At 47.7% G+C, this 13,594-nt stretch overlaps 5 protein-coding genes across 5 annotated transcripts; 3 read left to right on the top strand and 2 right to left on the bottom strand.

Annotated features, from left to right (window-relative positions):
* Nucleotides 1-158: 158 nt before the first annotated feature.
* On the bottom strand, nt 159-2,096 carry FTJAE_388 (major facilitator superfamily; the record flags this gene model as incomplete). The annotated part of the gene is made up of 4 exons (XM_037350224.1): nt 159-267; nt 435-1,505; nt 1,594-1,766; nt 2,094-2,096. The coding sequence occupies 4 exons, from the start codon at nt 2,094-2,096 to the stop codon at nt 159-161; spliced, it is 1,356 nt and encodes a 451-aa protein (XP_037212506.1).
* Nucleotides 2,097-2,772: 676 nt separating this feature from the next.
* On the top strand, nt 2,773-5,239 carry FTJAE_387 (acetoacetate ligase; the record flags this gene model as incomplete). The annotated part of the gene is made up of 8 exons (XM_037350213.1): nt 2,773-3,247; nt 3,301-3,586; nt 3,707-3,741; nt 3,878-3,978; nt 4,040-4,164; nt 4,222-4,427; nt 4,482-4,796; nt 4,848-5,239. 8 exons carry the CDS (start codon nt 2,773-2,775, stop codon nt 5,237-5,239), a joined length of 1,935 nt encoding a protein of 644 aa, XP_037212505.1.
* A 231-nt stretch (nt 5,240-5,470) lies between these two features.
* On the bottom strand, nt 5,471-7,763 carry FTJAE_386 (uncharacterized protein; the record flags this gene model as incomplete). The annotated part of the gene is made up of 4 exons (XM_037350203.1): nt 5,471-5,844; nt 5,896-6,016; nt 6,428-7,368; nt 7,703-7,763. 4 exons carry the CDS (start codon nt 7,761-7,763, stop codon nt 5,471-5,473), a joined length of 1,497 nt encoding a protein of 498 aa, XP_037212504.1.
* Nucleotides 7,764-8,725: 962 nt separating this feature from the next.
* On the top strand, nt 8,726-10,689 carry FTJAE_385 (phenol 2-monooxygenase; the record flags this gene model as incomplete). Its single annotated transcript, XM_037350192.1, has 4 exons — nt 8,726-8,927; nt 8,982-9,058; nt 9,124-9,446; nt 9,498-10,689. 4 exons carry the CDS (start codon nt 8,726-8,728, stop codon nt 10,687-10,689), a joined length of 1,794 nt encoding a protein of 597 aa, XP_037212503.1.
* A 545-nt stretch (nt 10,690-11,234) lies between these two features.
* Nucleotides 11,235-13,149, top strand: FTJAE_384 (allantoate permease; the record flags this gene model as incomplete). The annotated part of the gene is made up of 7 exons (XM_037350181.1): nt 11,235-11,330; nt 11,388-11,584; nt 11,659-11,880; nt 11,941-12,019; nt 12,079-12,563; nt 12,619-12,838; nt 12,889-13,149. 7 exons carry the CDS (start codon nt 11,235-11,237, stop codon nt 13,147-13,149), a joined length of 1,560 nt encoding a protein of 519 aa, XP_037212502.1.
* Between the last annotated feature and the right edge of the window lie 445 nt (nt 13,150-13,594).

The raw sequence follows: 13,594 nt of genomic DNA, 5'->3' as shown, positions 1-13,594 counted from the left end.
TGAATATGGGTGTGCGGCAGTGACACGAGTTTTGTTAGGTTCACTCTACTTAAGTCCCCAGAAATCACATTGCAGTGTTCACAACTCCAACCGACCCATGTGTCTGATGATACTATCGTACCAATTTTCTTTGATCATACCCGCTAGTTCTGCTTAAGCTAGTAGCCTGAAGTTTGGATGATCATGGCCCAGATCTGCTTGCTCGGCTTCATTGAGCCCTGCCAACTTGTGGTCTCTAGCCCTGCGTCTCTAGCCTTATTATCCCACCTGCAGTACAAAGTTCCAAAAGTCGTTACAACTAATGCAGCAATCTGCCCACATGCGTTGACGGTATGACCCGTATGAAAACCTGGCGCATCTCGGGCTAAGTAAGTCCACCTAAATACTCAATTAGCTCGAGGAAACATAACAATGATTCTACTCGAAGGACTCACGTTGCGATTAGCCCGCCCAGAGTCCCGATGGTAACGATGTAGGCACTAGTGACAGCTCGTACTGAAGAAGGGGCCGAATTGTTGATAGCCCAGCTCAGGTAGGCTGGACCCGAAGCCCCAGCACCACAAACGACGAGATTGACACCAACATACTTGACAGCGGCCTTCGTTTCCCAGCGTAAAATGACCATACATATCGTCGAGACTGTCGTCAGCAAGATGATGAATGGCCCACGCTTCCTGGTTCTGTCGCTGAGATAGGCGATCGAGATCGTCACCAAGAATGCAAGAAAGTTTGGTGGAACTGTCATCAGTTGAGCCTTGGTAGCGGTCCAGTTAAGGTCTAGCAGGATGGTTGGTAGGAATACTGCAAGTCCCTGAACCACAATATTGATCAAGAGGAATCCCAAGCCACAGGTAATGTTCATTATCGATGACAAGGCTCGTTTAACATATTTTCGGGTGACCTTTGATGGGGCTGATTCATTCTGATCTCTTAACAGCCGGCGGATGGCGATCTGTCGTTCTCTCTGGGTTAAAAAAGATGCCGTTCCAGGAGATCCGGGCATGAACATCGGAGCCAGCAAGCCGATCAAGACTGTAAGGAGTCCCTCAAAGAAAAAGATATTTCTCCAGGTGTGGATTCTCAGGGATGATACACCCCAAGGCTCAATTCGAGACAAGACTGTGGCGAGGAGGCCCCCAAAGGCCCTAGAAAGACCAACCGATGAAACGAAGAGCCCGATCCGTAGCATGAGCTCGTGTCTCTTGTAGAAGCAGCTGAGCAGGAAGGCTATACCGAGCATAGTCCCACCTTCGAACACGCCAAGCAGCGCTCTGATGACAAGAAGCTGTGCAAACGAACGTACAAACGCTGTGCAGAGAGACACGAGTCCAAAGCCCACAACAAGCAATGGGATATAGAATTTGGGGCCGATCTTCTGTAGAATGATGTTGCTGGGTATCTCGACAAGGATGTTCGTCATGTAGAATATGGACAAAGCCCAGTTGAATCTGTACCCGACGAGGTCGAGATCGAGAGCCATACCCTGGATGCGGGCGTTTCCGATGCTGGATCGATCTCAGAACTTTTACGAGATAAGGATGTCAGTAGATATACATCTTAGTGAAGCATGATACAATTACACAAAAAAGGTACGGAACGATTGACAGCGGGACAAGACGAAGATAAATCTTGAAGCGAACAGCACCTTCTTCAGCTTCTGTCCATTCGAAAGTTTCAGTAGTTTCGGAGTTTTCGTTGCCTGTATTCGAAACATGTATGGCAATTATATCGTTCTTGGCCCCCTCAAAGAGACCTGGCAAGATTGGCTAGTAACTGTCCCGACCTGAAGTTTCACCATGAGGGAGATGGAAACCAGCCAGTTTCTGTAGTTGGAGGCATATTTCGAATATCGCAAGTTGGCGTCGGTTCAAGACAATTCTTTTCAGCATATGTTCTGTCTCGGGCTGAAACTGAAAGTCAACTTGTGAAGCGTGGCAATAGATAATGGCTTTCTTAGCTTCTACCATAGCGTATACTATCTTCCTCAACGCCACGCTCTAGAGTACATCCCAGACATTTGAAGGCCATATTCAGTCATTCCATCTATTACTCCTGTAGTGTCTTGGAATGCAGCTAATTGTTGAACTGCTTACCATTTTTGGGAATTTAGTGGCTGCATCTAACACAACAAAATTAGCCTTTTCGAAAGATGCGGGGTAGTAATAAACTAACGGTTATAAATCACGGTTCTGCCGACTTTTGCCGGGACAAGGGTGGAGTATTTCTCAACCCGAGTCCCGAATTCCGATACGACCTTCTCTGGCAGGCCCCCAGGTTAGAGCTAGCTCGGCAAGATGTGTACGGTGAACGAAGATTTAATATACAAGCATTCATCTCCGGGAGCTACGGAGTTCCGTCTTCCACCGTGAAGAACGGTGAGTAGCGATGTTCCACACCCTTATCAGCATTGGGAGAGGCCAGAAATCAGGAATCTATTGCCATACACATCGACAAGATATCTTGGTGTAATCAGATAATCTTTTCGTAACAGCTGCAGAGCATACATAGCGCCATGAGAAGGTGGAGACGGTGAAATGCGACATTTCGGGAGCTCCGTGCACTGGACTAGGATTAGAAAACATGCCTCAATAAGATAAGGCTCTACCTGAGCGTGCTGGGTAGAATCAACTATCAAAAATAGAGGATACGTTACGTGACTTGATCGATCCATTAATAAACTTTCTCAACGAACCAGTCGTCTTACATAGCCAACAAGGTCTGTTTCCACTTGACAAAGCATTATCACCCACCGCTTCACTACTCGTAATCATCATGGCGCAAGATTCACCCGTTGTAGCATCTTACAGATCTGGCACAAGCTGGCGCCACCCCCATCCTGAATTATCACGACTAGACGCATTTCGAAGACACGTCAATCGAGCATACAAACTCGACCTAAGGACCTATGCGCAGCTGCACAAATGGTCTGTGGATAATGTCCACGACTTTTGCAAGGAGGTTTGGATGTATTGCGGAGTCGTTTATAGTCAACCACCGGAAAGAGTCGCAAATGGCATCGACGTCATGTGGCCTCGTCCAGAATGGTTCCCAGGCGCTCGGATGAATTACACAGAAAACCTTCTGTCACCAGGACTAGCCCAGCATCCAGATGCAATTGCTATATCAGCTTGCCTGGAAGGAGGGGTTAAATGGCGTCACTTGAGCTGGGTACAACTCCGCAATCGAGTTGCGCAGTACGCCAGCGCTCTCCAGGCTCTTAATGTGACGACCGGCGACCGCGTTGCAGGTTGGTGAGGCATCCTGAGCGGCCAAGATCCGAGCTAACTATCATTCGCACAGCCGTCTTGACCAACTCAATTGAAGCAGTAGTTCTTCTCCTTGCGGCTGGGGCGATTGGTGCTATTTTTTCCTCCACTGCTCCCGACATGGGAGCGGATGGTATCATCAACCGATATGCCCAAGTCAGACCCAAGGTTCTTTTCGTCGACACCGAGGTCGTCTATACGGGCAGACGCCGTGTAATGGAGGACAAGATGAAGGCCGCGGCAACTAGACTGAAGCAAGAGGTCCCAGAGCTTAGTAAAGTTGTCGTGGTCAGTGGCCCTTCTTGGACCGATGGCTTGTGGTAAGTCAGAATCACCAGCGAAATAGGAAACGAAAAGCTGATCCAAAGGCGTTGCCTTATAATAGCATGCGTTTGGAAGAATTCCTTCAAGTCAAAACCCAACCCTTACGATTCAAGCAGTTACCTTTTGATCATCCGATATACATTCTCTACTCGTATGTTTAGCAATACATCGATACTCAAGGCGGCTTACTGACACCCACAAGCTCCGGCACGACAGGGGTACCAAAGTGTACTGTCCCAGAATCCCACAGTTTTCCATGAAAAGGCATGCTCTAACATTTGGTCCAGGCATCTGCCACTCGGCGGGAGGAGCCCTCCTGCAGCAAAAGAAGGAGTATATCCTCTGTGGCAACATTACCTCCGAGTCTGTCTTTTACCAGTACACTACTGTGAGTGAAGCCAGATAATCGATACGTGTAAGACAGAGTATTAATGGCATTGGGTATACAGACTGGCTGGATGATGTGGAATTATCTGGTCGGAGCGCTTAGCGTTGGTGCCAGGATCGTTCTTTACGACGGGAGCCCGCTGTACCCAAGCCCAGCTCATCAGATTCACCTGATTGAGCAGCAAGGGTAAGTTATCTGGAGGCACCTGTTAACTTGAGAAGCTCGTAATAACCAGAGATACAGGGTGACTCACTGGGGCACGAGTCCCAAGCTACTCACAGCATTGAAACAGTCAGCTTACAAGCAAGTCTTCCCCCTGGACAGTCTCCAGATTGTCATGTCTGCTGGATCTCCCCTATCGCCTGAGATCTTCAGGTGGTTCTACGATACCTTCCCGAACTCTGTCGGCCTCTTTAGCGGATCTGGTGGTACAGACCTTGTCGGTAGTAGTAAGTACACAGGAGCAATTCTCTTTGACTAGGCTTGCTTAACCATACTGGCAGTTTTGGGCGGTACAATGATCTCCACTGCCCATGAAGGAGAGCTCGCTGTTCCCCAACTAGGTATGAGAGTCGAGATCTGGGACCAGGATGGTAAAAGTATTGAGAATACTGGCGACGCTGGAGAGCTCATAATCTCGACACCCTTTTTTAGCATGCCAACAACATTCTGGGGCGAGAATGGCGACTCGAAGTATTTCAAGGCCTACTTCGAACAGTTTCCCGGCGTATGGTGCCATGGAGACTTTGTGAAAAAGAATCCAGAGACTGGGGGTTATGTCATTCTGGGACGCAGCGACGGAGTTCTCAACCCTGGAGGTATGACCATCTCGACGCCATGAGGCATCTACATCACTGACAGTCTCGCAGGTGTTCGCTTCGGAACTTCAGAGCTCTACAATGCAGTGGACAAGTTCACCGACGTCGAAGATTGTATCGCGGTGGGACGGCGTCTCCCTGGAGAAGCCGACGAACAGGTGGTCATGTTCCTGAAAATGAAGGCTCCCACCTTCAAGGAAACCGTGGAGAAGATTCGTGATGCCATAAGACAGGATTTGAGTCCCCGTCATGTTCCTGCGTTGATCCTCGAAGCTCAGGATATCCCATACACGCTCAACGGCAAGAAGATGGAAACACTTGTCAGGGATATTCTTTGCAAGCGCAAGATTGCGAATCTCGGCTCCGTTGGGAATCCAGAATGCCTGGTTGAGTATGAGAGGTTTGCCAATATGCCGCTTGAGCCTACGTCTTCAAGACTGTGATGGATGATGGATAGATAGCAAGATAGTTAGGAGATGACCGTGACAAGGAGCTGAGAGTAGTGATAGCAAATCCAGATATATTAAGAGAGTATGCCTATTGTCCCGTTCAAGATATCTAACTGAGGCAACGATTAAAGTGAACAATGATTATATTCGTCTCGTCAAGCAGACTTACACGAACCTCCTGTCCCAAGATCCCAACCGGGCAAGTTTCTACCAATCGACATAGTGTTACAGCTGAAGATAGTTAAAGTTCTGATTGCCATTGTACACGTCGTCAAGCGGGAGTCCTACACTCCAATCCCCAAGAAGGTCCAACTGGAAGTTCGATATATCCTCTAACGTGGCTGGACCAAAATCATGCGTATTAACAAGTTCGCCAGTTGTTTCATGAAAATGCTGCGGGAGCTCTGTTGCCTCAGGTGGCTTTTCCAGAGACATACCACCATCTGTGCTGGTTGTAGCTTTCCTGCAACCCTGTGAAGTTCTGCAATGCAGTGATCTTTGTCGTCGTGCTAAATTTGGAAAGAAAACTAGAAACCGTTTCGCAAGCACCACTTCTTCTTCTGAAAGAGTGTCAGGATGGCTGAGCAGATTTGCAACATCTGTCCTAGTGTCAGCATGAAACCTGCATATAGTTGAGATGCTGTACGTACCAGTCAATAACGAGCCCAGCTTCCATACCGATCCAAACTGGCCAAGCATTAAGAGCGTCATTTCGTGATTAGAACTCAAGGTATTCATAGCACCCATCGAGGACATGAGGCCAAGGTTTGCCTGGGGCAACAATAGAATACATGCCAAAAACGGATGGCAAAGTACGACTGTTTCTGGATGCCAATGGTGCATGATTCGGCAAAACTCCTGTGCATACGATGAGCAGCTTGGTTGGGAGGTCTTGTTAAGTGTGGAGACGCATATCCGTGAAGCATTGATCATCAAATGGATACCAAGTATCCAGTGATATGCAGGATTGTTGACACTGAATAGACCGGGATGACTTCCTAAACTAAACCGTTGCATCGCCAGCAGGCTGAAGCAAGTAATGGCGTTGACGATTTCTTCTTGGTCTTCCGGTCGATCAAACGTGCTGGTTGTTGTCTCATACGCTAAAGCCATGATGTAGTTCGCTATGAGAAACCAGGCTCTTTCATCTTGATTAGATGAATTTATAAGGCATTTCCATACCTCTGATGGCCTTGTTGCAAAAAGTGATGATTCCACAGGTTCCTGGGCGAACCAGGCCGCATCACTTGCAGGAAGCAGGACCGCCATTCTTCGGTGGTCTATGGCACGAGGGCGTCTGGAAATAGTCGATAGAAATGCATCTATCTCCCATATAGCCCAGAAGAGCCTACGCCGTTCCTCCATGGCGGTCCACTCCTCTGGGTCGCTGCATGTATCCTCGACGTCGTCCATATTACACAGATCAAGGTCATATGCCATACGGACGCTCACTCCAGTAAGAATCCAGGTCCGATAACAGGGGCCATCCACGGCCAAACCGTTAGCCAGGAGGACACATCCTTGGAGGTACTTGACGTTTGGAAGTTCATCAGCGTCCCGTAACTGTCCATATAGAGTGCATGCCTCTTTCAACAACCCATTACCTCTTTCAGGCGCAGGGACGTTGGCAAAATACTCATTTGTCGAGTGGCGTGCTGCAAGAGCAAGCATTCCATATATCAGAAGCTTGTCGTGATCAACCAGGCTACATGGATCACAGAAACTGGACGCGTCGCTGTGTATATAGGAGGCGAAGAACCTGGGCTTATGAAGTAATGGGAGCCAGGGTTGAATCTTCTCAAAGAAAAGATGGATAAGCTCGATAGCTACTGGCTCTGGAATAGAAAGCCAACTTGGTGTTTGATCAAAGGCCCCAGAACAGCTCATTGGCGTCTGGCCAATCTCAGCACTGTAGTCGGGGGTTCCTGAAGGTGATTTGTTAGCAAAGCCGACTGCTTCCCGGTTCCTCTCTTCTGAGCTTGGTGTGTAAGCTGGATGAGAGTTTGCTGGCGTATTCATGAGATCCATATCGGATGCTGGCCTATCAGAAGATTGAGGAGACAGGTCTTGTGGTGCTCCGTTTTCGGAAGTCAATCTGGATTCGAGCAGATCAACAAGACGCTCTGCTAAAGCATTTAGTTGAGATTGGCCTCCAAGAGTATTGCTAAACTTGCGTACCCAACTTCTGTGTGTCCACACTTGGCCTCTTTCGATTATTTGGCTTTTTAAAAGTAGGAGACTTTCTCTTTGTTGGAAAGGTACAAGAACCCCCAGTCCTCTGGCAAAGTCCGCACGTTGGCAAGCGCATGTCGCCTATTCAATCAGTAAGCATCCATCAATCGGCTTACTGCTAAAGGTGCTTTGGTACATTTTGTCTTTTTCCTGTATGCATGAATACATCCGTATTAGCCACAGAATTATCCATAAGTCAGAACCTGTCTGCTCCGAAAGACGTACCGCCGACATTCCAGACAAGCTCTGTGGCCTGTAAATGGGATGTAATGCTGCATCCAACCATTTTGTGCTGGATGTTGCCGTGTAAATACTGCTTCCGGATGGTCCGGCTCAGCGCTCATTGTCTTGACGCGAGGCGGGTTCGCAAATTGAATGAATTCCGACCCAGTCAGCGGAAGACCACGGTAACGGATGAACAACCTGAATTGGTGCCAGCTTTACTGAACTCCTAAGGCGATTATTATGCGCGGCATGCGCAACTCTATGCTCGTGCTCGGTGTTGTCTTGATAACAACTGGCTTGATGATGGCGGTCTGTGAAAGGGAGGTATTAATCTGATCTGTGGAGAAGCGGGCCTGTAACCCCGGAATCACTTAGTTGCGGGGTAAAAGCCACTAAGTCTCAAAACAGTCACGAGCCTCTGTCTACAGTACAGAGTAGCATTACCCCATAGCATTATATCAGTACAGTAACCTAGTAGGAATTAAATTCTTATTATCTTATTAAAAAACTTTTAAATTAACTTTTAATTTAGTATTTTATATATATTTTTTATTATTCTCTAGTTCTTACTTATATCAAAATATATTTATCTCGCTTTAACTATAGTTATATAGAATATTTTAGTAGGCCTCTTCTGTAACCTTATAATGTCAATAGCTGTGTCTTATGCTTGTGTCTCTTTCTTTATTATAAGTGGCTGCTGTTGACATTAAGTGGGGACGGCATAGAACGGTATTCCGATCCATCTAGTGGGCGGTATTACCCGGTAGTTGATGAATTAGTCTTTACAACATGGTCAGGTCAGCCATTCCTGTCCTATAGAGAGAAGGAAAATTACATACAATATCTATAAGTTGGGAACTCTTAGCTGGGCGCTAATTACATATACATAATCAACAAGTATTACGCCAGATTCCAAAATCAAGACTTCTATATCGTGATACCGATTAACAAAAGTGCATTATTGCATCTACGCCTTCACAAGAATACGCTGACCGATTCTCTCTGCAGATGCAGTCTACTATGCCCAAATTTCCCGTTTTAATCGCTGGAGCTGGTCCGGCTGGCATGCTCCTTGCTATGCAGCTGGCGAGAAATGGTGTCCGGAGCATGCTTATTGAGCGCAATTCCACAACTACAAAATGGCCCAAGATGGATGTCACTAACTGCAGGAGTATGGAGCTTTATCGAAGGCTGCGTATTGCGGATGGCTTCCGAGAACAAGGTAAGAAAGACTGAATCCCTTGGTAAATAAGTCCTCGATACATTTGTTGTATAGGTGTCAATCAAGACTATTCTCTCAATGTCTTGTTCAGTACCGGCCTATCTGATGGCGGGGAGTTAGTAAGCAGATGGGTGAGTTACAACGCCCAAGAAAGCCAACAATAGTCAGAGACTAGTGTGTACTGACTTCCACGCAGGATCTTGCATCTCCAAATGAGTGGAGAGACCGTATCAACTCTCAGAACGACGGGTCCATGCCAAGAGAGCCTTACCAGCGATGCAGCCAAAGTATCTTCGAGGCTTGGCTGAAGGAGCAAATCGAGTCAGAGCCCTTGGTTTCTATGCATTTCGGCCTTCGATTTGAGAGCTTTCAAGAGACGCAAGGTGGTATTGAATCAATTGCAATCGCTGCAGAAGACGGCAAAAAGCACACCATCTTGAGTGACTATCTTGTGGGATGCGATGGAGCAGGTAGTAAGGTACGCAGATGTCTGGGAATTGAGATGATTGGTGGTCCGACGTCAGTATCTACCCTTCCGATACCCTGATTCCTCTAACACATCGAAAACAGGCCGGCAGCTATGTTCCTCGTACATTTCAAGTCTCGAGATCTCTCCAAGCTTCACAAGCAAGGCCAATTTTGGCACATCTTCTTTACCACCGGAGCCGTCATCATATCTCAAGACGAAGTTGACACTTGGACCGTGCATCTTCCAATCTCTCTAGACACGGACTGGAAATCACTTGATCCTGAAAAGGTCATCGCCCAAGTGCTCGGCGGTTCTGGAGATCCCTACCCTATTAAAGTGGACGAGGTACTTGTATCTAGTTCTTGGCGCCCAAGTATCGCTGTTGCAGATTGCTTTGCTTCGGAGTCCCTGCGGGTCTTCCTAGCCGGTGACTCGGCACATCAGAACATTCCTACTGGGGGCTACGGTATGAACACTGCTGTGGGCGACAGCTTCGACCTTGGTTGGAAACTCGCTGCCGTCATCAATGGTGGTGGTGGAAGCCATCTGCTACGGTCATATGAGATGGAGAGAAAGCCCATAGCCATTCAAAACATCGAACGCTCTGGAGTACATCTCAAGGTTCATCAGGACTATGTTGGCTGGGTCGCAGAAGCTGGTCCAGGTGTGATCCTTTCACAGTCAACAGAGGCCAAGGAGCTCAAAGAAAAGATCCATCGCCATGTTCAAGAGCATCCAAACGAGAATCAAGACCACGGAATTGAGATGGGGTACCGGTACAACAACTCACCTATCATTGTGAGATCAAAAGACGCAAGCAAAGAGCCCGAATGGAACCATCGGAACTACTTCCCCTCCACGTGGCCAGGTGCACGCGCTCCGCACGTGTTTCTAAGTGATGGAAACACCAGCATCTTCGATCTTTTCGGACAAGGCTTCACTTTGGTTGACTTCACTCAGGATGGTAAATGGGCTGCACAGTTTGCGGAGTCTGCAAAGCGCCTCGGTATTCAGCTAAAGCCAGTTCATCTCCCGCAAGAAACGACTGCGCGAAAGATTTGGGGCAGAGATGCTGTGCTCATCCGTCCTGATGACTTTGTTGCTTGGAGAGCGACAGAAGAAGGATACGAGGAAGACATTGAATCCATACTGAATGTCGCAGCAGGATATAAGGCCGCTGATGTTGGTGCAACGATGCATATACCTAAGGACATCAAAACTGAGGGTTTTACATCTACTGTAGGAAACGTAAAGCAGGATGGTATCAAGCTCACAGCAGCATTTCAAAAGTAGGGATTAGTCAAAGAGATAGCTAGGTAGTTGATTCACTCACACAAATTGATCTGTTCATTGCAATCATTTCAGAGAACCATGCTATGAGCGTGCAAGTCCCTCAACTCTCAGTTCATAATAGAGAACTCGCCTATCCACGATATGTTTATGGTGCTTTGAGAATGTGAGCCCCGAACACACCATTGGGTCCCCTGAACGGCGGCGGGCCATTTGTGACGCCATGTCTGTCAGTGGCGTGTCCGCTAATTCGAGAACTCTTAGCGGGTTAAAAGACGGTATCGCCTGTGGGGGTATCGGGCGTAGGCCCGACAGATCCCCCGTCTTCCGCCTCAAGGTTTCCCCGTAGCAGCTCTCTTATTCGTGACTTGTGGTTTACTGAATCTGTATCGGATATGCAACAGTCCCGAGATGGAGTAATTATATGAAGCCTTCTTGTCGCCGTCGATCACTTTCGCTCATCACTCGGGATTTAGAGTAGCCACACGTCAACTAGATCAATTCTCAACATACCTATCATACAATCTATCGAAGTCCAAAAACCCACTATGGCCAAATCAGTCGAGGTACAGCATAGGGATTCAATCACTCCTGCTGAGGCAACTGCCAGTTACAGTCAAAAGACCGCCGCCGCAGATCTTGAGGTACGATTGAATATCCCCGAGGCCAACTTGATCAATTTACTGACGTCTCAATGCTAGACTGCCAACTATGCCCAAGGTGCTCCGATCAACATTGACGACAAGACGAACAAGGAGCTATTCTGGACTGTCAACAGGCGAATCCTGGCTTGCATGCTCGGAACATACTTTTGTCAGTCCCTGGACAAGGGCACGCTTGGCTTTTCGTCTGTCATGGGTATCCAAGAAGATGCTAATCTCCACGGCCAGCAGTCCTCGTAAGTTGAGCCGTCCGATCTACGTGGCAATGCACGAAATGGCCTTTTCAATGTACTGACGACTTGGCATTCAGATGGCTAGGAACAATCCTCTACATGGGAGTTCTTGTCGGCGAATACCCCACCAATTTCCTGCTCCAAAAGATGCCGGTTGCCAAGTACTTGGCGACCAATGTCTTCTGCTGGGGCGTTGTGATTGCCTGTTCTGCGGCTGCCAAGAACTTTGCAAGCCTCATGGTAGTTCGATTCCTTTTGGGTGTGTTTGAGTCATGTGTTCAGCCGGCTTTCATCATCATGTGAGTCATGTCATCCTCTCCCCTTCTTGTCCCTTCTGATCTAATGATATGGCGCGATAGGACGAGTATGTGGTACACGAAGCGAGAACAAAGTATCTTGACATCGCTCTGGTACTGCATGACTGGAGTTCAACTCATGGTGAGAAGCCCTTCTAAGTATAACAACAAGGTATCATGAACTGACGAGAGCACTTCTAGGTTGGTGGCATCATTGCATGGGGAGTGTCTCACTACAAAGATGGAGTCATCTTTCCGTGGCAACTACTGTTCCTCGTTCTTGGACTGCTTACCTGTGTCTGGGGCTTGTTTATCGGCTGGTGGTTGCCCGATTCTCCAATGAAGGCAAAGTGCTTCAACGAAGACCAGAAGCGACTAATGGTTGAGAGAGTTCGCGCCAACGAGACCGGTATCCAGAACAAGTCTTACAAAAGGTATCAAGCCATCGAAGCAGCCACTGATCCTATTGTTTGGTGCTACGTCATGCTCCAACTCACCTCTACTCTGATCATTGGCGGCCTTGGTGTCTTCTCTAACCTCATCATTTCCTCCTTCGGATTCACCTATCTCCAGACACAGCTTCTCAATATCGCCCAGGGTGCTGTGACAATCATAGTCATGGTAGGGAGTGCCACACTCGCAACGGCCACGGGACAGACTGCCTGGGTAATGCATGCATGGACCATGTAAGTCGATTAAACGGCCCTGAACAAAAAGCATGAGCACTAACACATTCATCAGTCCTCCTATTATTGGAACTGCTATCATCTACAGCATCCCCCCAACATCTTCGAACCGCGTTGGCCTACTCATCGCATTTTACTGCACACAGTTCTACCTTGCCGAGGGTAACTTGATCTTTTCTCTGATCTCTCGCAACATTGCCGGCCAGACTAAGAAGTCTACCACGCTAGCCATTACCTTCGTTGCTTGGGCTGCTGGTAATATGACCGCTCCACAGGTATGTCAACACCCATACGTGTTCTCGAGATATTTACTGACGTTCTCAAGATCTTCCAAAAGTCCGATTCCCCTCATTATGAGAAAGGGTTTACAGCGCATTTCTGTCTCTACGTTCTCTTCAACATATTCCTCGTCATCCTTCGGCTCTTGCTGGTTCGTCGTAATGCCCACAAGAGAAAGGCGGCTCTGGCAGAGTCTCATGCGGCCGATGACAGTAACAGGCAGACCGAGAATGATCATTTGGGACATTTGAATGCCTTCGCAGACTTGACGGACAAGGAGAACCCTGATTTCAGGTACGACTTCTGACGTACTGGTAAGGAATATCAGGGTAGTTTTGGGAGCAGAACATAAGGAGAGATCATTCGTTGCACATATGGTGTTGTTCTGTAGCCTATACTAGCTGGAGAATAGTAAATACTTATCAGCCGGCTACATTTTGAACATGATAGTTCCCATTAGCATTCAAATTCAGAACCCATTGAGCACATTGTCCGGGCATTTAAGAAATATAAAATGAAAATATCGAGATTTGTCGCATACTTCACTGTGGCTGACTCGAGCTAGGCTATTAGGCTGACACTCAGAAGGATGCTGAGTCCAAATTACTGAGCAACTGCTTGCCTACTGGAGACACTCAGCTTATGCGTCAGGTGACATGTAAAGCTTATTAGACTTCAATTCTCGCTTTATTCATTGACCTAGCCAAGTCTTTATGTTACGCCATCATTCGGGTATGCTATTTGTAGACGAA

This window comes from Fusarium tjaetaba (assembly GCF_013396195.1).
Source record: "Fusarium tjaetaba strain NRRL 66243 chromosome Unknown NRRL66243_c0000011, whole genome shotgun sequence".
NCBI lineage: Eukaryota > Fungi > Ascomycota > Sordariomycetes > Hypocreales > Nectriaceae > Fusarium > Fusarium tjaetaba.
This window is presented reverse-complemented; position numbering and strand designations above follow the sequence as displayed.